General features: G+C 51.8%; 5 protein-coding genes across 12 annotated transcripts; all 5 read left to right on the top strand.

Annotated features, from left to right (window-relative positions):
- Positions 1-549: 549 nt before the first annotated feature.
- LOC128769144 (mucolipin-3-like) lies at positions 550-6,335 on the top strand. Of its 2 annotated transcripts, none has more exons than XM_053882499.1 (13): positions 550-717; positions 1,147-1,378; positions 1,444-1,611; positions 1,934-2,087; positions 2,240-2,318; positions 2,387-2,483; positions 2,543-2,642; positions 3,164-3,270; positions 3,335-3,484; positions 4,456-4,557; positions 4,620-4,742; positions 4,810-5,016; positions 5,080-6,335. In XM_053882499.1, exons 2-13 carry the CDS (start codon positions 1,151-1,153, stop codon positions 5,230-5,232), a joined length of 1,668 nt encoding a protein of 555 aa, XP_053738474.1. In that variant the 5' UTR covers positions 550-717; positions 1,147-1,150; the 3' UTR covers positions 5,233-6,335. The 2 variants fall into 2 exon arrangements, with proteins under 2 accessions (XP_053738474.1, XP_053738473.1); XM_053882498.1 differs by having other exon boundaries at positions 551-717; positions 3,161-3,270; positions 5,080-6,334.
- Positions 6,336-6,478: 143 nt separating this feature from the next.
- On the top strand, positions 6,479-11,441 carry ssx2ipa (synovial sarcoma, X breakpoint 2 interacting protein a). 4 transcript variants are annotated; one of them, XM_053882496.1, is made up of 14 exons: positions 6,479-6,726; positions 7,901-8,023; positions 8,198-8,343; positions 8,792-8,998; positions 9,072-9,182; positions 9,264-9,399; positions 9,464-9,539; positions 9,611-9,791; positions 9,955-10,102; positions 10,173-10,282; positions 10,349-10,522; positions 10,583-10,700; positions 10,810-10,963; positions 11,024-11,441. In XM_053882496.1, the coding sequence occupies exons 2-14, from the start codon at positions 7,981-7,983 to the stop codon at positions 11,190-11,192; spliced, it is 1,773 nt and encodes a 590-aa protein (XP_053738471.1). In that variant the 5' UTR covers positions 6,479-6,726; positions 7,901-7,980; the 3' UTR covers positions 11,193-11,441. The 4 variants fall into 4 exon arrangements, with proteins under 4 accessions (XP_053738471.1, XP_053738470.1, XP_053738472.1 ...); XM_053882495.1 differs by having other exon boundaries at positions 7,789-8,023; XM_053882497.1 differs by having other exon boundaries at positions 6,479-8,023; positions 10,355-10,522.
- Positions 11,442-11,656: 215 nt separating this feature from the next.
- On the top strand, positions 11,657-12,981 carry LOC128769148 (guanine nucleotide-binding protein G(I)/G(S)/G(O) subunit gamma-5-like). Its single transcript, XM_053882505.1, has 3 exons — positions 11,657-11,808; positions 12,419-12,561; positions 12,659-12,981. The coding sequence occupies exons 1-2, from the start codon at positions 11,728-11,730 to the stop codon at positions 12,542-12,544; spliced, it is 207 nt and encodes a 68-aa protein (XP_053738480.1). The 5' UTR covers positions 11,657-11,727; the 3' UTR covers positions 12,545-12,561; positions 12,659-12,981.
- A 274-nt stretch (positions 12,982-13,255) lies between these two features.
- On the top strand, positions 13,256-24,088 carry gpt (glutamic--pyruvic transaminase). 4 transcript variants are annotated; one of them, XM_053882502.1, is made up of 12 exons: positions 13,256-13,347; positions 16,801-16,987; positions 20,421-20,510; positions 20,575-20,683; positions 20,754-20,887; positions 20,965-21,208; positions 21,755-21,834; positions 21,906-22,042; positions 22,112-22,286; positions 22,355-22,510; positions 23,461-23,573; positions 23,630-24,088. In XM_053882502.1, the coding sequence occupies exons 1-12, from the start codon at positions 13,271-13,273 to the stop codon at positions 23,718-23,720; spliced, it is 1,593 nt and encodes a 530-aa protein (XP_053738477.1). In that variant the 5' UTR covers positions 13,256-13,270; the 3' UTR covers positions 23,721-24,088. The 4 variants fall into 4 exon arrangements, with proteins under 4 accessions (XP_053738477.1, XP_053738476.1, XP_053738478.1 ...); XM_053882501.1 differs by lacking the exon at positions 13,256-13,347 and adding an exon at positions 13,610-13,792; XM_053882503.1 differs by lacking the exon at positions 13,256-13,347 and adding an exon at positions 16,067-16,432.
- fuz (fuzzy planar cell polarity protein) lies at positions 13,803-15,782 on the top strand. Its single transcript, XM_053882504.1, has one exon. The coding sequence runs from the start codon at positions 13,933-13,935 to the stop codon at positions 15,229-15,231; it is 1,299 nt and encodes a 432-aa protein (XP_053738479.1). The 5' UTR covers positions 13,803-13,932; the 3' UTR covers positions 15,232-15,782.

The following is a 24,088-nucleotide window of genomic DNA, read 5'->3' as shown; positions in this document are numbered from 1 at the left end:
CACGCTCTCCATGGCCGTGTACAGTTGGGCCTCAGTACTTCAAACCCCCCACCTTCTTTATCTTTGCATCCTGTAACTTCACCTGTCCACTTCGGTCCCTCCCATTCACACACATGGATTCCGTCTTACTGCGGCTGACCTTCATTCCTCTCCTTTCTGAGGCAAACCTTCACCTCTCTAGCTTATCTTCCACTGGCTCCCTGCTCTCACCACAGATCACAATGTCATCTGCAAACATCATTGTCCAACCTCGACAATAAAACATTTATTTAGATGAGTAGAACGTTTGAGGGTCAGAGATGTCACTCCAGCCTGTGGGTTTCCATGGGCTCAGCCAGGGAGCTCTGTCACCACATGGTTTCAGACTTGACTCCTCACTGACCTTTGACCTCAGACAACAGCCAGGTCTGTCCATCAGCCAGTCAGTGTTGGGCACTTCTGGCTCCCATCCGAGCAGCATCGGTTCTTTGGGACCCGCCGCTGACGTAGCACGTTTCTAGTTTCACTTCCTGTTCCGAACCCAGCTGAAAGTGCTGAACCAGCTTTGCCAACACGGACTCGCTCGTCACTGACAGGGCTGCAGAGATGCTGCTGCTGAGATGAATGTGTTTTGGAAGAACAGGAAAGTGACGGGGGTGTGACAGTCGCAGAGGCTGCTGAGTTCAGTCGGGACCGGAGTCGCTGTCAGGAGGCTGTGTGGCAACGTCCTCCGCACAGGTGACGTTCTCCTTTATCTCCATTGACGCTGGACTTTTCAGCTTCCTCAAACATTCTGTAGGTTTCTAGAGGTTTGCTGCCAGTAATTCAGATGAAGAAGATGATATTTATTTAAATATCGAGGCATAAGGTTGACAGAAGAGGTTGGTTGTGGATATAAAATGTGAGTTAAAGCAGTAGAAAATGGTTTCCTCACTTTCGTGACCCCTCATGATCAAGTGTCCTTGGCGTTTCCTACGACTTGTATTGTGTCAGGACTGACTATGAAGCAGTGATAAGTCGGTGATGTTCGATCTAGAGAGTTGAATTCCGAGCCAGTCGCAGCGTGAGGGGTGAGCTGAGGCAGGAGAACCTGTTAGATAAACATCAGAATGACTGGAATGATGGAACTTTCGCAGTGACCTCGGCGCATTTCTGATGTCGTGACAGTGACATGGAGGAATCTGAACCACTGCTGACGGCGAGGTCGGAGGAGAGGGGGGTCAATGCTCAGTGCAGGTGGAGGGTTTACTCCCGCAGGGTGGACCCCAAGGTGGTGGAGGACTTCAGGAGGAGGCTCAAGTACTTCTTCATGAACCCCTGTCAGAAGTACAGAGCCAGAGGCCGCAAGCCCTGGAAGCTGATGCTGCAGATCCTGAAGATCGCCATCATCACGGTGCAGGTTGGTCACACCGCGCCCCGACTCTCACCCACGCTCCCCCTCACCACCCCCCTTCTCTCCTCCAGCTGGTCTCGTTCGGACTCAGCAACGAAATGATGGTCACCTTCAAAGACGAGAGCCTGATGACGTTCAGACACCTGTTTCTCAAAGGATACAAGGACCAACATCTGGGACGCTACGCGCTCTACACGAGGGCAGACGTGTACGAGCACATCGACTTTGTCATCAACAGGGTAACCACTCTAACTCTAACCTTGGTCTGGTGAAAAAGTGGCTCCCAGATGACGGGGCATCCAGGAGAGACTCAGACTACAACGATACAGCCGCTTCATCTTTCCCATACTGCACTGCAACACTCTCACAGCAGTTTCATTTAGATCTCACTTGTGTTCTGATTCAACTCAGGGGGCATTAGCTTCCTGGATGAATCTCTGTGGGTGACCTTGACCCCCCACCTCCAGAGGTCGTTCCACCAGTTTCCATCGTCCCAGGACAAACACATGATTCACGCTGAAGCAACTCCAGCGTGTTGATTCAGTCCTGCCTGCGTTGCAGTTTATCAAGCTCCATCATGTGACGGTGGGCAACCTGGCATACGAGAAGGTCGACGGCGAGGTGACCCCGCTCTCCGTGTGTCAAGAGTTCTACAGAAACATCAGCCTGGACCCCGGACAGGAGACCTTCAACATCGATCCACGAATAGACAGAGGTAAGCGGGCGGCGCCACGTTGGTCTGCTGAGGCCTTGTTGTGTCTGCCGCTGCGTCGCCATGGAGACTGACTCATGGAATCAATCAGACGCTCCTTGTGACTTCCCCAAAAGAGGAAGTGGGATGGAAATAAAACATTGTCCTCCTCACAGAATGTGTTTCCATCCACCCGATGCAGCCGTTGGACAACAGCACACTGGCACAGTTAAACGCCTCTCTGGACTTCGAGAGGTGAGCCAAGTGAAAACACTGGTTTCCTGCTGAAGGAGCTGCTGGCTGACGGGGCTTTGTGCGCTCAGGCTGCTGTCACTCCAAATGAGCCTGACTTTAAAAACCATCAACCTCCAAACTGTCAGACACCACGAGCTGCCCGACTGCTACAACTTCCACATCGCGGTGAGTCCCCCGGGCTCGGGCCCTGGAATCGGACGGTCACAGACCAGGTTCTGTTTCAGGTCGTGTTCGACAACCGCGCGCACAGCGGGAAGATCAAAGTCGACGTCGAGAACCAGGTGAAAATCTACGAGTGCAAGGACTGGAACGTTGAAGAGACTTGTAAGTTCAACTCTTACCATGGGGTGTGCAGCGCCCCCTGATGTTCCCCTGACACAACACATGACACAGCTCACCGTCCAGACCTCTTCCCTTCATCTTGGTTCTGCCAGTCATTTTACACCAAGCAAGTTCAGGCTTCCTGCCGTCCACATGTTGGCGTGTTGCCAGCAGTCGCTTTGGGTCGGTGCGTCTCGGAAAGGGGCCGAAATAACCGGCCCATTTCCAGATTTGCTCCGTCACAGGTCCCGATGCCTGGGACGCAGCCCGGCGCAGCTGAGTGGAGCAGTTCAGTTGGAACGGCCGCCATCTTTGTTAGTGAAGACTACACCATGATGAACCCTGAGCAAAATGAGCAGTGGTTTGTCACAAATATCGCCCCCTTCTAAGGGCCCTCAGAGAGGCCTGAGGTGGCTTTGCCCTCGTGGCTTCAGACGCACTTGGTTGCCGTCGCCTTGTGCATCAGGCTGCGGCTGTCGAACCCTGATTCCTATCCACACAGCAGCTGTTGTGATCTCCAGCAGGGAACGACTACCTGCTGCTGATGTTCGACTCGCTGGTCATCCTGGCCTGCGTCACCTCCCTCATCCTCTGCATGAGGTCCATCATCAACGGAGTCCAGCTGCAGTTCGTGAGTCACAGCAGATCCCCCCTCAAGAGACCGGGCTCCGTGACTCGTACTCTCTCTCCCGCAGGAGTTCAACATCTTCTTCCACGCCTACTACAACAAGCGAGTGAGCATCGCCGACCGTCTGGAGTTCGTCAACGGATGGTACATCCTCATCGTGGTCAGCGACAGCCTGACCATCACCGGCTCGGCGCTGAAAATTGGGATTCAGACAAAGGTGGCTAGTTTGTGGGGGTTTTCCTCTCACATTCGCCGTAGTGTTGCAGTCAAGACCACAGCAAGACCAAGGCATTATCCAGATCGGGACCAGACCAAGATACAAGACCAAGACATTTGGAGATCAAAACCAAGACTAGACCGAGACATTTGGAGGTCGAGACCAAGACATTATCCAGACCAGGACCAGACCAAGATACAAGACCAAGACATTTGGAGATCAAAACCAAGACTAGACCGAGACATTTGGAGGTCGGGACCAAGACATTATACGGACCAGGACCAGACCAAGACATTATCCAGACCAGGACCAGACCAAGACATTATCCAGACCAAGACATTATCCAAACCAAGACCAGAGGAGGACATTTCAAGGTTGAGACTGAGACCAGACCGAGACAGTCAATATAAGGAGTCTCAGACTGAGCTGCAGTGGGCGCAGGCTCACACAGTGAACCAATCAGGAGTCAGCTGACACAAGCAGCACCAGTCTGACAAACATTGGGTCTCCCCCTGCTGAATTAGGAACAAAAACCTGCCCCTGCTGTCGGCCTCCAGTGGATCAGTTTGATACATATCAAAGAAAACTGAACAAGAATCTTTCAAATGAAAGACTATGTTTCCCAGTCATGACAAGTCCTTCTGTCCGTCTGGACTGGACTTGAATAGAAATCCCGAGTCCGCCCAGTCCCAGACAAGTGAAAATTCCTTCGTAGACCCTAAAGAAGTGGCCATCAGACCGAGACCCATCTCGAGTCCTACACCACTAACCTGCCGTGTATTACATGTGCACCAATCACAAGGAGTCAGAAGAGCGAACTGGGCCCGGAGCTGGTTGTCAGCAGGTTTTCTCTGGAAACAAAAGCGTGTCTGTCTTTGTGCATGCGGAACTTTACCAGTTTCACAATGAGACCCCGGAGTGTTTCACTTTCAGGGGAGCCAGTGAGCTGACGGGCTTCCTTTTCTTCACAGTTCCTCACCGACTACGACGTGTGTAGCATCCTGCTGGGGACGGCCACCTTGCTGGTTTGGGTGGGTGTGATCCGATATTTGGGCTTCTTCAGGAAGTACAACGTGAGTCTTGACACATTCGCGTTCCCGTCCGAGCCGAGCTAACGCCGACTCTTCGGTGCCAGATCCTGATCTTGACTCTGAGGGCAGCACTTCCCAACGTCATCCGCTTCTGCTGCTGCGCGGCCATGATCTACCTGGGCTACTGCTTCTGCGGCTGGATCGTGCTGGGCCCTTATCACGACAAGGTGGGTCAGACTCGCCCTGACGCCGCCGCGGCACCCTGTCAACACCTCGCCCACCCTGTGCTTCCAGTTCCGGACCCTGGACAAGGTGACCGAGTGTCTCTTCTCGCTCCTCAACGGCGACGACATGTTCGCCACCTTCCTGATGCTGCGGGACAAAAGCTACATGGTGTGGCTCTTCAGCAGGCTCTACCTCTACTCCTTCATCTCGCTCTTCATCTACATGGTGCTCAGCCTCTTCATCGCGCTCATCACCGACACCTACGAGACCATCAAGGTCAGTCCCGGCCGCTGGCCGCCTCACAGCGTCCGCTTTCTAAAGGGCTCCTTCATTTCCCAGCATAACCAGCAGGACAAGGCGCCGGTGTCACAGCTTCAGGCATTCATAGCCGAGTGCAGAGACGAGCCCGAGTCCGGACGCTACCAGCTGGAGGAAGAACCCCCTTCATGCTGCAACTTCGCCTGCTGCTTTGGATGCAGAGAGAAAATGTAGACCAGACCAGAGCAATCCGGTCCCCAGAGGGTCGGGGCGGTGCAGGCTTTTGTTCCAGCCAGTCCAGCGCTCGCAGAACAAGCAACAACAGACTGACTCGACTCTTCAGACACCCGAGTGGTGAGAAGGTGTCGCTGACTGCTCGAACAACAACCTGCACCCACGGTGGCCCTACCTGCCCTCCTGTTTCAGACGGATGTAGCGCCATCGACTCACCAGCAGAGGGTGCCAAAACCCAGAGGGCGTCAAAACTCAGGTTTATGTGTTTAGCATATTCACTTTCATACGAGGGTAAACTACACTTTTAAGATCTATTTTATTAGCACGTTTAAACTACAGATATAAACTATACGTTTCATGCTTTCGGGACAATATTACACTGTAGGGGAAAAGGGGGAAACACATGTGGTTATAGACTGGGAGTGGAATGATTTAGAATAAAAATAGAATACAGTAGTGTGTCAATCTAATCTAATCTAATATAGGACATAACAGTTCAACAGTGAAGCGAAAGAAAATGAAATCACTGTATGAATTGATGTATGTGTGGGTGTGGTCTGGGGGAACTGAAGGCCCAGGAATGCTCGATCTCAACACAGTTTTCTGATCAGAAATACGTTTTCTAATTGAGGAGCTGTTTTATAATAGTCTCAGATTCTGTTTCGGACTCTGTGAATCAAGGAAAGCTCTTCCAGAGCTCCATTCAGGACCTGCCTTCATAATAATAATAACCACAGCCAGTGAAAACTCAAAGGTAGCTTTATATCTATTACTGAGCACTTTATAATGGAGCCTGTGGTGTTGACACTTAGTCGCTCGCCTCTCCATCATCCAACCGGCAACACTGCAGTGAAGCCTGCAGACAGACCTTTTCTTGTTCAAAGTTAGCTTATGTTGTTGATGGATTCGAACTGACCACACTGAACATCACCTTCAGGTGTGCAACGTGCACGTGTGTTCTGTCTTTGACAAGTGAATTCCCTCAGTGTTGACGAGGCGATGACGATACAACAATTAAACCTGTATTTGGACCAGTATTTTCAGCACTGTTTTTGTAGATGTGAGGTGTTTCACTCCATGTTCTAAGTGACACGGATCGATCAATAAAGACTGTGAGAGATTTTTTTTTTCAGGTATTTGTTTTTGGTATTTTTCTTCGTGGCGCGCACCAAAGTTCTGGGATGCTTTCAGCGTTGATTTATTTCTTCATATACAGTCGTCCTGTGTGTGGCGGGATGGTGTCTGCACAGCAGCAGCGAGCCCAGTAACAGCGGGGGATGGTTCGATTCCCTCGCTGGATTATTAGTGTTGAGCAACACAATCGGCTGCAGCTGCGGCGCTGACTCGTCGCGCACCCGCGCTCCTCCGCCGTCACTCACCCGGCTCTCCACTGGTCCACACAGCGCCTGGCTTCGGACGGACCCGCCCGGGACTTCACCTGCAGGGCTCCTCGGAGGCGGAAGCGGGGCTCGTTGACCCAGGAGCGACGGCCAGGTGAGTGTGGCAGGTTTGCTAACATGCTAACACCTGGAGCTAAACGCTAACTCCGCAGGATCACTCCAAGGAGATTTAATGTGCGAGACTAACGGCAACATTAAGCGCATGTAACCTCCGTTTTACACGCGGAATTCCACATGGAAGCCGATATAACCAGCCAAGATGCTTTCACGTCAGATATCATGATGAAAAGTTACATGACAAGAGTTCAACTTGATTCAAACATGCGCTCTTGAACAAGGTTTACGGTACCGAAGTGGCGTCATTACACTTCACTATGAAAGGAAAGGTACATTTCGCGTGTTTGGTTGTTGAACGCAGATGTTTTGTCAGTGTCTTTCCACTGCTTGTTTTTGAAGATAAGCTTTCGAGCTGCTGCGAGTGAAAGATAAGTTTGTATCGACTTAGTTACTGCAAACAGTTTTGAAACAGGTAAAAGTTTTTTTTTTCATTTAAAAAGCCTCACTCTCCTCTCTGTACGTAGAATACTCGGAATAACACCGCTAAAACATCAGCTGACATTTACGTTATTGCTATTATTACAACGTTTCAGGGCAAATCCGCCATAGTTTTGTCAAAGATACAAGGTACAGGACCGTAGTTATTGTATAGTTCTGTATAGTGTGTGTGTTTATGTCCAGTGTTCTCCAACACAGCCAGTTCTTACTGAGTTTGTGCAAATGTGTCCGTCATGATGTTTAAGTATGACGTCAGAACTAAAGCGTGTGTTCAAACGGAACTCTATGATGGACCATAAACAAGTGGCGCTGACTCACTGTTGCTCTCCAGTGGCTTCTGTACTGTCTTGTACAGTCATTTTGAATGAAATGTAAAGGATGAAATCTGCCGTGTCGTGGCGTGCCGTTCGTGCAGGCACGTGATCGCACGCAGAAGACCCTGCTCGGAGAATGTTCTTGACATTTACTGCAGTGAACTCCGTGGACTTGTGGGAGTGGCCAGTCCTTGGCTGGTAAAACACGTTTCACAAGACTCGGCTGCTGCGTGTTTTTCTATACAGTGCTTGTTGATTTGGGATCATCTCACCCCTCTGCAATCTAGACAGCAGGAGGTCAAGTTAAAGCCCACCCTCGCCGGGGTGGGTGCACATCTGCTTTTAATCCGGGGTGAAGCTTTGGCTGAGATTATCTCCTGGTCTGATGCTGTGCTCCAGCGATTGTCTGCCCGGCTGCTAATCCATCCGGTGGTTGGAGCCTCATGCGCCTGGCAACCGGTGCCTGATGCTCCGGTGACATGGGCGAGTGGTGGAACCACGTGCCAATGGAGACCTCTGTGGGTAAGCTCCTCCACTCCTGCGGCTGATCTACTTTAAAACTGTAAAAATAGAAAACCTTTTCATCTATTTATATCGGTGCTGGAGGTGACCCATATCTCCATTTCAGAACACCAACCTAGTTATGCGCCGTCAAAGACGTTCTTCTGATCTGCTTCCTGTCTTTTCTGGTGCCAGGGAACTATGAGATCTCCAGCATTTCCCACATGTCGCCCTCCAGACAGAACCACCCTCCTCCGCCTCTGTCTAAGAGCTCTTACAATGTGATCACGGTCTTTTGCACCGACGACAACGTACCTCAGTGCATCTCCTACATCAACCAGGTGCGACGACCAGCTGCTTCATATGCTTCCATTCACAGGATGTCGCGCTCAGGTCTCTGAAGAGCAAGAGAACTTCATCACAACTCCTTCGTTTCAGACTTCTATCAAGAGCATCAGGCTCTAGATCAGGGGTCACCGACCTTTGAGCAACCGTGAGCTACTCTGAGGGCACTGAAGGGCTGCCCTCACTTCAGTACAAACTTCGGAAATCACCATAAACAATGGATGATAAATGATATTCCCCTCAAATACTCATCTCATTGCTGAGTTTTCACTAGAATTATCAAGGGTGTAACAAAAAATGAACGAAAATCAAACACATTACATGATTATTTCTATATTTTTTTAACAGTATAGTAATCACTATCGTGAGCAAAAATACCTGATTGTCATTGATAAAATGCTCCAATGAAACAGCTGTGCCATCTCTCTGGCGTGTGCTCCTCAGGAGCTCTGCTCTCTGGGACTTCCCATGAGTATCCAGGCCAGTGCTCCGGGCGCTCCTGGTGTGAGCTCGGCGCCGGCCCTCAACGCCATGTTTGAACTCCTCAAGCTCCACCGGCGCGACATGGGAACGTTGGAGGACTTGGAAAAGGAACATCACAAGAAGAGCAGCACCTTGGAGCACGTGCAGATGAGCAACTCCAGACTGATGGTACTCACACGCTGAAAGATGAGACTGGGGTCTGTGTTCAGACACAAAGCAAAGTGAACTGTGTTTCCACCAGGATCAGTTGGAGTTGTCCATGCGGGAGAAGTCGGGTCTGCATGAGACGGAGAGGCAGCTGCAGCTGAAGATCAAGACTCTGCAGAGCTGCCTGAAAACGGAAAAGGACGAGGTAAAAATAAAAAGGACTTGAGCTTCAGCATCCACTGCTTCAGTTCTGCTCACTAGAGCTCGGGAACACATCTGCACACAGGTCCAGAAGCTCCAGAACATCATCGCCAGCCGGGCCACCCAATACAGTCACGACGCCAAGAGACGAGAGCGAGAATCTGCCAAGCTCAAAGAACGTCTGAGCCAGCTGCTGATCGACAGGAAGGACAAGCGGCTGGGTGCGTGCGCTCCGTGCTGCTGTCGATCAAAGGTTGACATCTGACTCTTGCTATTCTCCTCCAGCCATCGACGTGCTGAACTGCCTGGGCCGGGCCGACGGCAAGCGCAGCCAGTGGAAAACCACCAAAGCTGCTGTCAGGTGTGTTCCGCATCCTTTGCTTCACCAGGGCCACGGGTGTGAGCTTCATTGTGAGGACTGGTTCCGTGCAGCCACGAGGGTCACATGTACAAGTCCATGCTTGGCGACTATGAGGAACGCCAGCGCGCGCTGATGTTGGAAAATGTGGAGCTGAAGAAAGTGCTGCAGCTGATGAAGAGAGAGATGAATCACATCCTCAGTCCTCCACCGTCGTCCAACAAAGCAGCGTCGGTGGAGAGCAGCCAGGAGCAGGTGCTTGACTTGGCCTCTGAACAAGCTCTATAATATGCGCTAGATCAAGTGATTCACACTCACATATTTGAGTAAGAAGCTTAAAAACAAACACTTGGCTTGGGCAGCCTTCATAGTATCAGATGGTGTGTGAGGATTACAGAGCTCTGATCTCTGTTCTCAGGTGGAGTCGGATGGAGAGGAGAAGCTCGGCGACTCCAGCAGGGAAATGCTGGACAAGTCCTGCGAACAAGCTCGAGAGCAGCTGACCAACAGCATCCGGCAGCAGTGGAGGAAGCTGAGGACCCACGTGGAGAAACTGGACACTCAAGGTGGGCCACAGTGGAGTGCGAGCGGCCTGTAACCGGGTCAGTGACGCGCAGGGTGCTTTTGCCTTCCAAGCCTGTCAAGACGTGATTCCGAGAGAGACGCACGAGGACGAGATGGAGAGGATGAGGAGGGAAGTGCAGCAGTGCAGGGAGTTCATTCACACTCAGCAGCAGCTACTGCAGGTCTGCCCTCGGTCAGGTCCGACACCGTCGCTTGCATGCTAACGTGCTAACATTCTGCGGGCCTAGCAACAGCTCCACGCCTCGTTTGACGACGACACTGCGTCGCTGCTGAACGGCTGCTACACCCTGGAGGAGAAGGAGCGGCTCAACGAAGAGTGGAGGCTCTTTGAGGAGCAGAAGAGGAATTTCGAGAGGGAGCGGAGGAACTTCACGGAGGCAGCCATCCGACTGGGCCGAGAGGTACTGGAGCGGGTGAGCTGAAGGTGGCACAGGTGTCCTGATCAGTGTGTCTCCGGGCAGAAAAAGGCTTTCGAGGAGGACCGGGCCTCCTGGCTGAAGAGTCAGTTCCTGAACATGACGCCTTTTCTGGACCGCCGCAGGTGCTCGGTGGCTGACGGACACAGCGCCTTATCCATCAGTACGTTCTCGACCCCCGGTCGGCTTATCCATCGTGACCGACCGGAATGTACCATCAGAAGAGTGGAGACTTGGATTAGCAAGTCAGTTTTCTCCCGTCTGTGTCATAGAGAGTGAGCCGGAGGTCCGGATGTCGTCCAAAAAAGCGGCTCCAGCCAAGTCCTCTGCCTTCACTACCTTCTCAACCCCCAAAGTTTCTCAGACGCCTGCTGTGCCGTCCACGGCGGAGCTGTACCGCACTCTGCGCTTGGTTCCAGACGGCAGGTGACTGCTCCCGCTCGGGGCCACTGTCTCCTGGATGCTAAACTGTATTTCCACTTGCAGCTCGTCCAGGCATGCAGGCAGAGGCCGCTGGCAGGAGAGCCACCCCGCGGACGACGACGACGACAACGGCGGCGGCAGCGCAGCACCGACAGCCAAGTCCATGAACCGACTTCGCTGCAGCAACTTGAGCGTCTTCACTTTGGGAGAAGATGAAAACGGCCTCACTTGAGACCCTCCACTGCCCCTGCTCATCTCAGAATCAGACTTTTCAAACTGATCAAAACAAAACGCACTTTATTGATCTGACTTTTTTATATATGTTCCATATGGTATGTCAGAGGCGAGTCATCTATTTATCTGGATGTCTGTGGAACACAAGACTTGATTCCGCTCCTTCTCACTTTAAGTAGTGCAATATGTATTCGTTTCTTTTTCACTGAAGAAAAAGCACAATAAAGGTATTTTTTATTAAACTGAATTCGGTGCTGAAGGATTTTTTTATTCCTCACCTTCCACGTTTCTTCTAACGACCAGGATTAGCTAAAACTTGTTTTTTTTGTTTTTGTAACATTAATCGATGAATAAAGGCGAGTGCATCAATGAAGGCGTCAATGTTGTAATACTGACCCCTGCCGGTCATTGTACTGAGCTACACCCGCGGGTTCGCCGGAAGCGGAAGTCGCCCTCCCCACATTCGCGCTAGCATCACGGAGAGGAACTCCCTTCGCCGCCCATCCTTCTGATTACTTCAACAAAGCTCCAAAATGTCTGGATCCTCCAACCTTGTGGCGATGAAGAAAGCTGTGCAGCAGCTGCGCTTCGAGGCCAGCATCAACAGAGTGAAGGTTAGGCTCATTCCGCGCTTTATCGCGGAAACATTCCTACCGTTAGTCGGTGCGGCTAACAGCGTTAGCCGAGCCCGAGGCTCCTGGCGTCAAAGTTCTCCATCCATGAATGAATCACTGGGCGTAGCTATTGAATAATGCAGCGTGTTCACTACCTTCTTACTTTTAACTCGACAGTAACGTGTTTAAAACGCCGATATTCCATCGAACGTTAATAACGGTGGTTCAGTTGAGCTATTGTTGTTAGCCATGGGTCTGTTATGTCTTATTAGAAAATCAGGTTTCATTCAACAAAGTGACCGTTGAAACCATATCACAGACTACAAACTGGCTGTAAGTCCTCTATATGTTATTATCGACAGACCATCTTTATGTCTTGGTAGTAATTTATTTTCTAATTTTCTTCACTGTAATAATAGGCAGTGAAATAGTGCTATAGAGTTACAGGCGTGTGGTTGTTCTCATTCTAATTACAGCTCAGTTCCATATATGTAAACATCTAATCTGATGATCGTTTTGCATACAGAAGATAGTGTCTAGTGGATTATGATTCTGTCATAGTAAACAGTTAGTCCTCATGGTAACTCTCCGTGTGGCCTTATGTTTGCAGGTGTCTCAGGCGGCTGCCGACCTGCAGCAGTTCTGCATGCAGAATGCTATGCAAGACCCGCTGCTCACCGGAGTCTCGTCCAGCACCAACCCCTTCAGACCGCAGAAAGTCTGCTCCTTCTTGTGATGCCGCTGGACTCATCGGTAACCCAAGCGCTGTTGTTTCCACTTGCTAGTCGACTTTGTTGAGAGACGTCAGTAGCTCAGCCGCTCAGTCACCCTCTCGTTCTGTCCTCCGCAGACCAACATCTCGATGCTACAGGGAAACGTTGACCTCAACACTGCTCCTCATGCCAAGCCATTATACTGCCACCAGAAGTCTTGTGGGTGTAGAACACATTGTGTCAGAGAAGATGATATTTTGAACCACAGCTGACATGAGACGGCAGTTTTATTTTTCATGGCACAGTGTGATTATTATTTTCCAGTCGATTCTTGTGCCTTTTCTATTTTAGTCATCACACTTATGGACTTTTTTGTATTTAATGATTGAAAATGTTCTTTGTTACTCTAATCACGTGAGTGTGAATTGAACAGTTTTTGCTAATAAACTAACCGGCTCCAGTTGTCTCCTTTGTTGTTGTTTAGCAATTTGCGTTTTGGCTCAGTGTTGTTGACGTGCCGTAAAGAAACCATAGGTCCGAGGTCATTATGTCATCTACAATGTTGCGGTGATCCAAGCCTTTGTTTAACCACAACGTTCTGCTCCCAACACAGATTTGATGAGAACGGACTTGTTCCTTGTTACGGGTGGCGGGATCTCTAACTCTGACTGTGGAGTTCAGCTGTCAGCTTTCTTTTTTCCTCAAAGGAGCTCAATCAGTGACACTTGTGGGTGGTCGTCTCTGTGTCTATGAGGTTTGGAAGACGCTGGCGAGCTGTCCAGGGTGTCCCCCACCTCTTGTCTGTGGCAGTTCAGAAAAGTCAAAGGTGAGTAAATCGTTGTTTACTTTGAAAGGTGACAAAGTCTCCATTGGCTTAATAGCTACTTGAGTTAAAAGTCAGATTTTCATTTAGGAAATTCATTTGGCGCTTCAGACTGAACTGCACATCCGAAGACAAGATCCTAACTGGATTATAAATCGGCCATTTTAAGATTTATGTTAGTGATGTTAACTGTATTTATCGACTGTAAACTTGCGAACGAAACCTCGCGATAGATAACTCAAATCTCGATTCACGTCTCGCGAGATTTGAACGTCGGCGCGCCGAACAAGCGCCAAACTGCTGAAAATAGATGCCGACTGGTGACTAGAAGCCGGTTTCGTCGTCAGCTTGACCGGTGGAGGTGACACATGCTCGCCGACCCACACAATGAAGCCCTTTTCACCGCCGACGGAGGAGTGAATCATGGCACCGCGTTGCTGTGGAAACGGTAACTCCACTCTTAGCATTAGCATTAGCTGGCTGAAGTTAGTGAGCTGGGAAACCGCGGCATGTTCGGCGTCTATCTGAGTTGCCAGGGTTCGTTTGTGTGACCGGCTGAATGGTGTGCTGCCGCTCAGTCCCACCGCGATGCTCCCGGACGGTTCAGTTCAGCTCCTCTGCCTCACCGCCAGCAGCGGCGTCCCTCTGTTCACCAGGGGCGCCTCCAGACCGCTGCCCTTCTCGGTCATCGGCTCCCTCAACGGCGTGCACATGTTCGGAGGAGGCCAGGGCGCGTGGCTGTCCTCCTGTGAGAGCCAGGGCGGGGGTCAGGTGGTGTGGCGGGTCTTCCACCAGAGTCTGATGCTCATAGCTGTGAGTGGAGGGCAGCAACAGAGGAGCCCGGCCCAGGAGACGAGCAGCTCCTGCCGCGATGACCCCATCTGCCTGGACCGTCTTCTGGAAAACGTGTGGAGCTGTATGGTTCTGGTTCTTGGCCTGGACGAGCTGATGAACGTGAGGAATGTGGAGCGGCTCAAGAGAGACCTGAGGTCCTGCTTCGGCCTCATCGACCAGCTGCTGGGAGACCAACAGGAGGGCATGCTGGGTCCCGTGACCCACTGCGCTGACACCCTCCTGCCCCCAAACCCCACCCTGGTGCAGGAAGCCGTGGAAGGCTTCGCTGCGGCTGCGGACAGCGAGTTCGGCTGCCTCCTGGTTCACGGGCGGATCGCGGCTGCAACCGAGAAGTGGTGGCGCCTGGCGCCACAGGAAGTGGTGCTGCTGACCGCCTTGATCCGCTCCCTGTCCTGTGGCGGAGCTGTGTCATGTGACTACCCGGTCTTCTTGCCTCACGGCAGCCCCAGCGTCGCCCACCGGCTCCTGCGCTTCCAGCTGCTCCCAGGGGCAGACGTGTGTGTGCTGTGCGGGCCCACGCCGTCCCTGTACCAGGCGGAGAGCCAGCTGGTCGGGCGCTTCTGGTCCCCCCTGGTGGAGTGTTTAAGAGACTGCCTCGACGTGGGACAGCGCTGTCTACCCAAGTCCGTGTCCCTGCGCCCCGATGTCCTGGCTCTGCTCCTCATCAGTCGTGAAACACGGCGCTCCATCTCTTGTGTCATGACCCCTGCCAGTCAAGACCCCCCTCCGCCCCCTCGAGGCCGTGCCTGGGAGCTGCTGAAGCTTTTCTACATCTTCTGCATGAGAAGGTACTTCAGACAAGAGGAGTCGGGCTCCTCAGAGGCCCAGCAGGGAAGCGCCGAAGACTTTGCTCTTGGATTTACCCACCAGCCCCAGCAATGTTACCTGGTCACAGACGAGTGTAAGAGCTACGCTCTTCAGACGCCACAACACCAACTCTTCCTGCTGTGTCCGCTGGCGGTGCCCACGTTTGCTCTGCGATCAGTCGCGACACAAACTCTCGCTGACGTCACTGCTGCCACCGGCTTTTAACTACTGAGCTGACTATCGGTCACAAGCACTGCCATCATGCTGACGCCGAAATGAACCTCACTCTTGGTGCTCGACTGACTCTGAAGGGGAAGAGTAAACTGTGAACTTGAAATGTGCCTCCTCTATCAGCAGGGCTTAATCTGTACCTCATTTTGTACCTGAATATAAGAATTTTGATTCTAAAAATGAAGAAGTGCTTCTAAAATTCAGAATCACTTTTTCTTCATTTATTGAAGTCTGACCTGTTTTGCATAAATAGGATATTTATGTGGAAATGTCGCCATCTGCTGGTTTTTCAGCCTCGCATGCAACGCAAACTCCAATTCACAAGTATTTTCTGAACGTTTTCAAGCGAGTAGATATGTCGGTGGACTCAACAGTTCTGCTGCTGGTGAGTCATTCTCTCTGTGTTGAACCTGGATGGTTTTTCACTTGAACCCGTGGGCAGGTCAGGTGGTGTGGGGACATGGTGAGGCAAGTGGGAGGGTTTCCATTGAGTCATCTCTGTGTCTCTGGTTCAGGATGTTCTGTCACCTGTTCACACATCAACCTAGAGGGCCACCGTGTTTACAGCCCCGCTGCGGGGTCAGGAATTGACAGAAACATATGGAATTATTTCGTGATTCAGTTCTCCTTCGAGCCAGGGGAGGGAAGTAAACCTGCAACCTGACTCATCACTCGGTGTCTGAAACGAGTCCAGTTAAAAAGAAAAGAATAGAGGAAGTTCGGGCTTTTTATTCCTGACGAAATGTAATGTTTTCCAGCAAAGTGAAATCAAAGAAGTGCGACTTCCCTGTTCTGTCCGGGTCACCTGACGCGCACTGACGTGAGGAAGCTGGTTTGATATCATTCAGAACAGTTGTTTATGAGTCAAAGTGTTGAGCCTGTGTTGCTTCTGAGTGAGACCACATGTCGCTGCTCCTCACCCGTCAGAAGCGCCCTGACCCCGCCACTATATCTCTCTGACCCCGACACCGATATACACCCGGCCGGGCGGAACCGACCCGAACTGTTTGTCCGGCCTCAGTAAACCTGCTGGGTTACACTTTTGGACCTGGATGGTAAAATAGGAGGAGCGTTGTCAATGATTTTGGAGCGGCACCTCCCTGACCCCATTGTGCTGCGGAACAAAAGCGAGGTGCTCGCTGGAAGCGGCATCCGTCCACAGCGGCCGAACCGAGCCGTGATTGACAGCTGCAAGGTGCGTTTGATAACAGCAAAAAAGGGGGCGGCGGGGGACCGAACCCCCCGAGTGGGTTGGGCTAGAGTCGCTGCCATGCGTGCAGAGAGCGAACCCCCGAAGTGTCACTTCAGCTGACCCAGCTGACTGAGGCCCCGTTATCACCCCGAGGGTCCAAAGGTCTGATCGCTCGGCGCTGTGAGGAGCGCGCTCTCTGCCCGCCGCTTCTCTTCACCCAGTCGGCTTCTTTGCGCTGCTAAACCCAGAGCCATGTCAGCCACACGGATGCTGTCCCCCAGGACTCTCTTCCTCCGGGTCAGCGGCGGCGCGAGCTCCGGGGTCCGCTCACTCACCTCTCGCCCTCTATCCTCCGCCTCATGTCCCGGCAGGAACCTGTCCAGCCTCAGCCCGCCGAGACAAGGCATCCCCAAGGAGAAGATGACCGAGGACGGTGCGCTGTCGCGGGCCAAAGTGCTGACCATCGACACCATGAACCCCGCGGTGAGGAAGGTGGAGTACGCGGTGCGGGGGCCCATCGTGCAGCGGGCGGTGGAGCTGGAGAGGGAGCTGTCGGAGGTGCGTACATCCCCGGAGCGCTCACACCCCAGGCCTTCATCAGATTAGACTGAACATGATCCCACCGAAAATAGAGATTCCTATTCTCGCGATGGGAAAGTAAAAGTTACTGACAATAAATGAATGTACATACAATATTTACCTACTTGAATATTTATAGATATAATCAGGGAAATGTAAAGGCGTAACAGAATAAAGCTGAAATAATAATATATATAATTATATCTAATAAAATAATAAAAATAATCTTCTCTTCCTACACTCTGTTTCAGATTAGATTATTAAGATTTGAACTCATAAACTGTTGACTGTATCATGTCAGTTCGGGGGCTGAAGCTCAGCTCCGTACTTTTACTACTTTTACTCAATAATTGTATTCTAAACAATAACTGTAGTTTTGATCATTATGCTTGGACATGTCTTGGCTCTTACACTCATCAAACACAGATCTTCTGAGGCTCAATGATGCATGCTCAGGTCCCTGACTTTCTCCGTGTGCCGTCATTGATTCGGGAAAAGATTCTATCACTACAAACACCTGTCGGGGAAGTGTTATCTTTACTGTGAGATGGAAGTATAGAACAGGATGACTGGTGCTCTGTTGATAACCAGGGACCTGATACTGGTGTGGTCTTTAGTTCGGTTGTGGTCCCCTGTCCGGACGTTGTCAGGTGAGGTCCCGCGGCTCATATCACCACGTGTTCGTGACTCCATCCGCAGGATTTCCACAAGTTATTTCTGAACCTCCCCAAACATTGCAGTGTGAGTTTAGTTTCGTCTTCACTCTGGCGGTTGGAGGCCACTCAGCAGAAGCTCGTGGGTGACCGGAGCAGAACGTTCTAGCTATCAAAGCAGTCTCGTCTGTTATTCATTCAATCCTCCTTTAATTATTATCATGCTGTGGCTGTCTGCGCAGCATCAACTGTGGGAGAGTGACCTGCTGGAACATATCGGGTTATTGTTCACCCTCCGGGGTCACGTCAGGTCATTTCGAAGCAGCGAGCGATTCATACTGAGCCTGTCCAAACATAACTTCTGCTAATGTTTCTGCCACTCGTCTGTCTCATTGTGAAGTATTGTGTGCTGTTCACGAGGAACCTGCTCCAGATCATCTCCATAGTGACGCTGTTGAGGGCAGGAAACACCGGCGTTCTTCCATCCACCGACCCGTTTCATTATCTCTGTGCCAGCTTGTCAAAGTCCACCGCTGATTACAAATTTCATCATTTATTTTCCTCGGACACGCGTCGTTAATCACTAACTCCTGCCTGTCGATCATCCTGCGCCGCTGTTTCTCTGCCGGTCGAAGTCCAGGAGACATTTATGAGTGTGGAGACGCAAAACCAAGCCGGAGGTATTTCAGTGGGACTGAATGGCAGTGGCTGGGGTGGAGGTGGTCTGCGAGTGGCTGCAGAGCGAAGGAGAAGTGTGGCCTTGAACTGGGACGGGAGCGGAAGAGATCCCGGTGAAAAGTCTCCTCCCGCTTTATTTGCTGGCGCCTGGTCAGTCTGCAGCGCTGATGTTTGCTTTGTGAAGCGAGAGCTGTCCTGAGTCTCAGTGCGCTGCCCCTCTCCACTCCCTGAGTGGAAGTCATTCAGTGCTGAGGAAATCTGACGAGGATTTCAATTCAGTCTGACTCCGTAACTCAGAGACACCGTCATAAGAGCTGCTGGCTGAGGCCGAGCCCCCACTGGACGCTGGGGTGAGAGTTCGGGTCAGAAGAAGTTTTTGCACAGGCAGTGTCGCGAATGTGACAGGCCATGTTTCAGTTCAGAACCAGAACAGGTCAGTGGCATTAGACCCAGCAGGACTCTGGACCTGGGTGGCACGTTGTGCTGACCTCTGGAGGCTGCTGAGGGCTAAGGTTACCGCGTCACCATGTCGGGCTCTAAATGCAGGCGTGGTCAGTAAACTGCGGTCACGAGGGTCAAGCCGGGCCAGACATATCTGGAATATCAACGTCATCAACTCCAGGACTGACTAGAGCAAAGGTCATCTGTGAGACGTAGCAAGTCATGGAGGCGTGTACTTTGAAGTGACTTCCACAGAAAACTCCTGGAGGTTAGAGTCTCTGCCTCACGCTCCTGACCCAGCCATCCATTCTCTTCTGAATCAGACTCTCCTTCTTCAGACGTCCTCGGTCCTGCTTCCATTCCAGCCTGTTGGAGTCCAAACAGAGATGACGCGTGCTCATTCTCCGGCGCTAACACGCCGCTCTTTTATTTAGCGCACAATGGCGGTCGTCAATAGCAACGGGGGGATAATGAGCCAATGGTCTGTGGCCCACTGTGTCGTCCTTGCTTGCTTCTAATGAGCAGGAATTCTTCTGACGCTCCATGGTTGGGTGTGAGTTACATCCTGGACCTTCCTGTTTCAGCCTGCTCACCAGCGCCTCACACAGCGTTGCGTAAGACTTCAGCTGGAGCAGCGAGGGTCCTGTCAGGTCTCCTCAAGTCAAATGTCAGCAGGGGGCAGTGTCCCCCACCCCGGGGGGGGTTTCCATTGGCTGTCCACCGGAGACACCCCTCTGGCTCCTCCAATGAGAGAGCCTCACCATCATGTGGGCTCACAGTTATCAAGCAAACACGCTGCTTTGATTTCGGCTGGGTGGCGGCGGGTGGCGGTCGCAGTTGTGCAAGTGTGATGTCAGCATGTTTGGTCAGCTGCCTGCGATGGACATTCACCTCAGCAGTGGACGAGTGAGTTTGTCAAAGCTGGGCCTCGCCCATCTGTCACAGCTATAGACACCCGAATGGGCCAGTTCCACCTGCAGCCATGGGTTCCAGGCTGCTGTCAGTGTTGTTCAGGTGTCAAGCTTGGAGCTGAATCTGTCTGGGAAGCCTTCAGTAAACCATGACCACAGTAAAACAATTGTTTCAGGACAACAATCTCCAAAAAATGATCATTTTCCACTTTTAATCACACGACAGTTGAGCACCAGGTTCATCTTTGTCTTCTTCCTCTTTGGGCTTCTCCTCTCACATTGGATCACCTTCCTCCATCTCCCCCTGTCCTCTGCTTCCTCTGCTCTCAAACCTACAAACCTCATGTCCTCCTTCACCACCTCCATCAATCTCCTCTGTGGCCTTCCTCTCCACCTTCTGCCTGACAGTTCCAACATCTCAACATCTTCATCTACCAATGTACTGGCTCTCTCTCTCTCCTCTGTACATGTCCAAACCATCTCCATCTAGCCTCTCTGACTTGGTCTCCTAAACACCTGAGCACATGTGCTGTCCAGGTTGCAGCCCCAAAATGTAGTCAAACGAGTTCAACTGTTCAATTTGTGGCTAGTTAGTTGAGCTTTAACCCCTAAATTGCCCACAGGATCATAGAGAAACCCTCAAAGTCAGGTTGTTTGTGGATGTAATTCAATACAGCAGTTCAGTTTCCTGGGCCGCGTGCGACCTTAACGCTCCTCTGTGACCTTCAGGGGGTGAAGAAGCCCTTCTCTGAGGTCATCAAAGCCAACATCGGGGACGCGCACGCCATGGGCCAGCAGCCAATCACCTTCTTCCGACAGGTTTGACCCTCGCCTCTCAAAAGGGGTGGAGCTTGTACTGCAACTGTCCGTCCTGTGTTTGAAGGTGATGGCGCTCTGCTCGTACCCAGAGCTGCTCAACGACGACTCATTCCCTGAAGATGCTAAAGGCCGGGCGCGGCGGATCCTGCAGTCGTGTGGCGGGAACAGCATGGGTGTGTGCTCCTGCCCCTTGGCTGCGGCGCGCTCCTCTGTGGCTCACGTCTCCTGCTCTGCCCCCCTCAGGGGCCTACAGTGCCAGCCAAGGTCTGGACTCTGTCCGGCGGGATGTGGCTCGCTACATAGAGCGACGGGACGGCGGCGTTCACTGCAACCCGGACAACGTTTACCTGACCACGGGAGCCAGTGACGGCATCGTGGTGCGGACCCTTGCAGCGTGGAGGTGAGATGGTGTGAAAAGACTCTGAGCGTTTCCTCCCCCCTCACATGTCCTCAGACCATGCTGAAGCTGCTGGTGTGTGGCGAGGGAGCCAGCCGCAGCGGCGTCATGATCTCCATCCCTCAGTACCCGCTGTACTCGGCAGCTCTGGCTGAACTGGACGCCGTGCAGATCAATTACTACCTGAACGAGGAGCGGTGCTGGAGCCTGGACATCAGCGAGCTGCAGCGAGCTTTGGACCAGGCCAGAGGTCACTGCAACCCTCGGGCGCTGTGCATCATCAACCCTGGCAACCCCACTGGTCAGAGACACTCCTGAATTCTTCTAACCGCTTGCTGTCACTCTGCACCAAGGATGCAATTGGAGTTTTCATTAGTTTTGGTTTGGATTTAGTTTAGGATTTTAAGTTTTTGTCTTTTAAATTCAGTTCATTTTTAACTACCTGGCTAGTTATAGTTAGTTTCAATATTTGAAAAATGTTTAGTTTCAGTTTTTATTAGTTTCAGTGTTAGTTTTAGTTATTTGCTTTTGTTTTTCTTCCTTCAGTAGGGGGTTTTGGAACAAGATGAAGATTCAAATAGATCACAAAACAGTCAGTAACAAACACTCAACAAAAGGCACCAAAATGAAGGACAATTTCGCTATAACTTTAGTTCGTTTTGTTTGTTTGTTTTTAGTTTGTAAACAATTTGTTCATTTTTATTAAAAACTTTCGCTATTATTTTAATTTCAGCCAACAAAAAGTTAGTTTTCGTGAACGATAAAAACCTTGCTCAGCACTGGTCGACAGCATGCATTATATATTTCGACCACTAGATGGCGGCACACTCACTGCCTGGTGTTGCAGGTCAGGTCCAGAGCAGACAGTGCATCGAGGATGTGATTCGATTTGCGGCGAAGGAGCGTCTCTTCCTGATGGCCGACGAGGTACAGGCTTCCACCTTGTACCCACAATGCAAGTGTGTCGGACACCGGCGAGCGCGTCTTGCTCCTCTCAGGTCTACCAGGACAACGTGTACGCAGAGGGCTGCCACTTCCATTCCTTCAAGAAGGTGCTGTTTGAAATGGGGCCCGAGTACTCGAACACCGTGGAGCTGGCGTCCTTCCACTCCACCTCCAAGTGCTACATGGGCGAGTGCGTGCCGAGGCTGGACCCCGCTGAGCGCCTCTGACCACGCCAGCTGACCGTGTGCTGCCTCGACAGGTGTGGCTTCCGCGGGGGCTACATGGAGGTCATCAACATGGACGAGGAGGTGAAGGCGCAGCTTTCCAAACTGGTGTCAGTGCGGCTGTGTCCGCCTGTTCCCGGCCAGGCGCTCATGGACCTGGTGGTCAACCCTCCTCAGCCGGGAGAGCCCTCCTACCCCCAGTTCATCAAGGTGAATGTTTCAACAGGGGTCATTGTTAGCGTAGCATTAGCGGTCCACTCAGCGTCATGTTTCTCCAGGAGCGGACGGCCACCCTGAGCGCTCTGGCAGAGAAGGCCAAACTGACAGAGCAGGTCCTCAACACGGTCCCGGGCATCAGGTGCAACCCAGTCCAGGGCGCCATGTACTCCTTCCCTCGCATCACCATCCCGGAGAGAGCTGTCAGAGAGGCACAGGTCGGTGAGGCTTCACTGGAGCTGCGCCACTGAAGTGAATGACTGAAAACGTGTTGAGGCTTTACAGCAGAGGCAGACTGGAGTGACTAGACAGCTGGTGAATGCACCGTGAGCCACTGCGATGCATATACTGTCAGTGGAGGTCTGCAGCTATGTTTGAAGCTTTGAGCAGCGTCTCTAGCTCAAAAGATGGTTGAGCCACGGCCCCGCTGTCTGTGGCTGCAGTCTGAGCAGGCTGTGACCTTTCCCCTACTCTGCAGCTTCGTCGCCACAGCAACGCTCCTCCTCCCTCTCACACACAGTGAAAGTCAAAAGTGCTGCGTCATTATGCTTCAGACGACCGTGTTACTTACTCCCCGAACAAACGGCCGTATCTCGGAAACCGTAGCAGCGAAAAACCTGAGACATGAATCCTGTGAAAGGGGAACTGGGGGAAAGAAAATGGCGGAGGCCCAGACTCGCACACCTCCTGAGCAAACCTTCATGAAGCTGCAGACACGTAAAAAACACTCTCACTATCACTTGCCCTCACACAGTAACAGAGGAAAATGGCGCCCCCAGTTGTAGAATCCAGAAAGTTGGAGGGAAGTGAACTGGAGGTCTGACTCCTCCCTCCAGTCTGTGAGCACAGATGTAACATCGCTTTGTCTCGCCTCAGGACGAGAAACACTCGAGTGAAGGAGCTTGTTCACCAAAGCTGCGATGCACCGTTCTTTATCTCCTTTCATCACGCTCTCATCACCACAACCTTCACGCTCACCTCCTTCAGGCGCTCAAGTGTTGAGCGGCCGTGAAACACTCGCGCTCAGCAGCAGGGGTCGCCATTGTCCCTCAGCAGAAGCACATGCGTTAGAGCTCCATCTGACCATTTAGTGGTTGCTCTCTTTCTGAAGATACTTTGTTCAGAAAAGTCCAAATAGTGAGGAACTGAAGCAGCTTTGGTGCCGCAGGAGAAAGGCCAGCAGCCCGACATGTTCTACTGCATGAGGATGTTGGAGGAAACTGGGATCTGCCTGGTTCCTGGAAGCGGGTTTGGTCAGAAAGACGGAACCTTCCACTTCAGGTAGGTCACGAGCCGCGCTCCGCAGTGGAAGGTCCTAACGGTGGCTCTCTGACCAGGATGACCATCCTGCCTCCCGCGGACAAGCTGAGGATCCTCCTGAACAAAGTCAAGGAGTTCCACCAGAGGTTCACGCAGCAGTACTCCTGAACCCTCATTCCACTCGCATGTGACTGTGACTCAGTGCCTTCACGCAGACCCTGCCGGCCTCTGCTGGACATTTGTGTGCAGGACGTGGAGGTGACATTGGTTTAGACATGTGGATGGATGGATGGATGGATGGATGATGGATGGATGGATGGATGGATGGACAGCAGGTTAGAGAAGCAGCGGTGAGTATGACGTCTGTGTGCCGAGCTTGAAAACACCATGTGAAAGATTTGCATTCCTGCAGCTGATACTTGACAGGGACGACGTGCAGAAGAGTCCCGCTGTGATTTCTAATGTTTTGTAGATGAAAACATGGTTATTTATACCTCATTGTCGGTGATGAAGACGAATAAAGGTGTTGAAAGGAA

This window comes from Synchiropus splendidus, chromosome 13 (genome assembly GCF_027744825.2).
Source record: "Synchiropus splendidus isolate RoL2022-P1 chromosome 13, RoL_Sspl_1.0, whole genome shotgun sequence".
NCBI lineage: Eukaryota > Metazoa > Chordata > Actinopteri > Syngnathiformes > Callionymidae > Synchiropus > Synchiropus splendidus.
The sequence above is the reverse complement of the archived record's forward strand: the minus strand, read 5'-3'. Positions and strand labels throughout refer to the sequence as shown.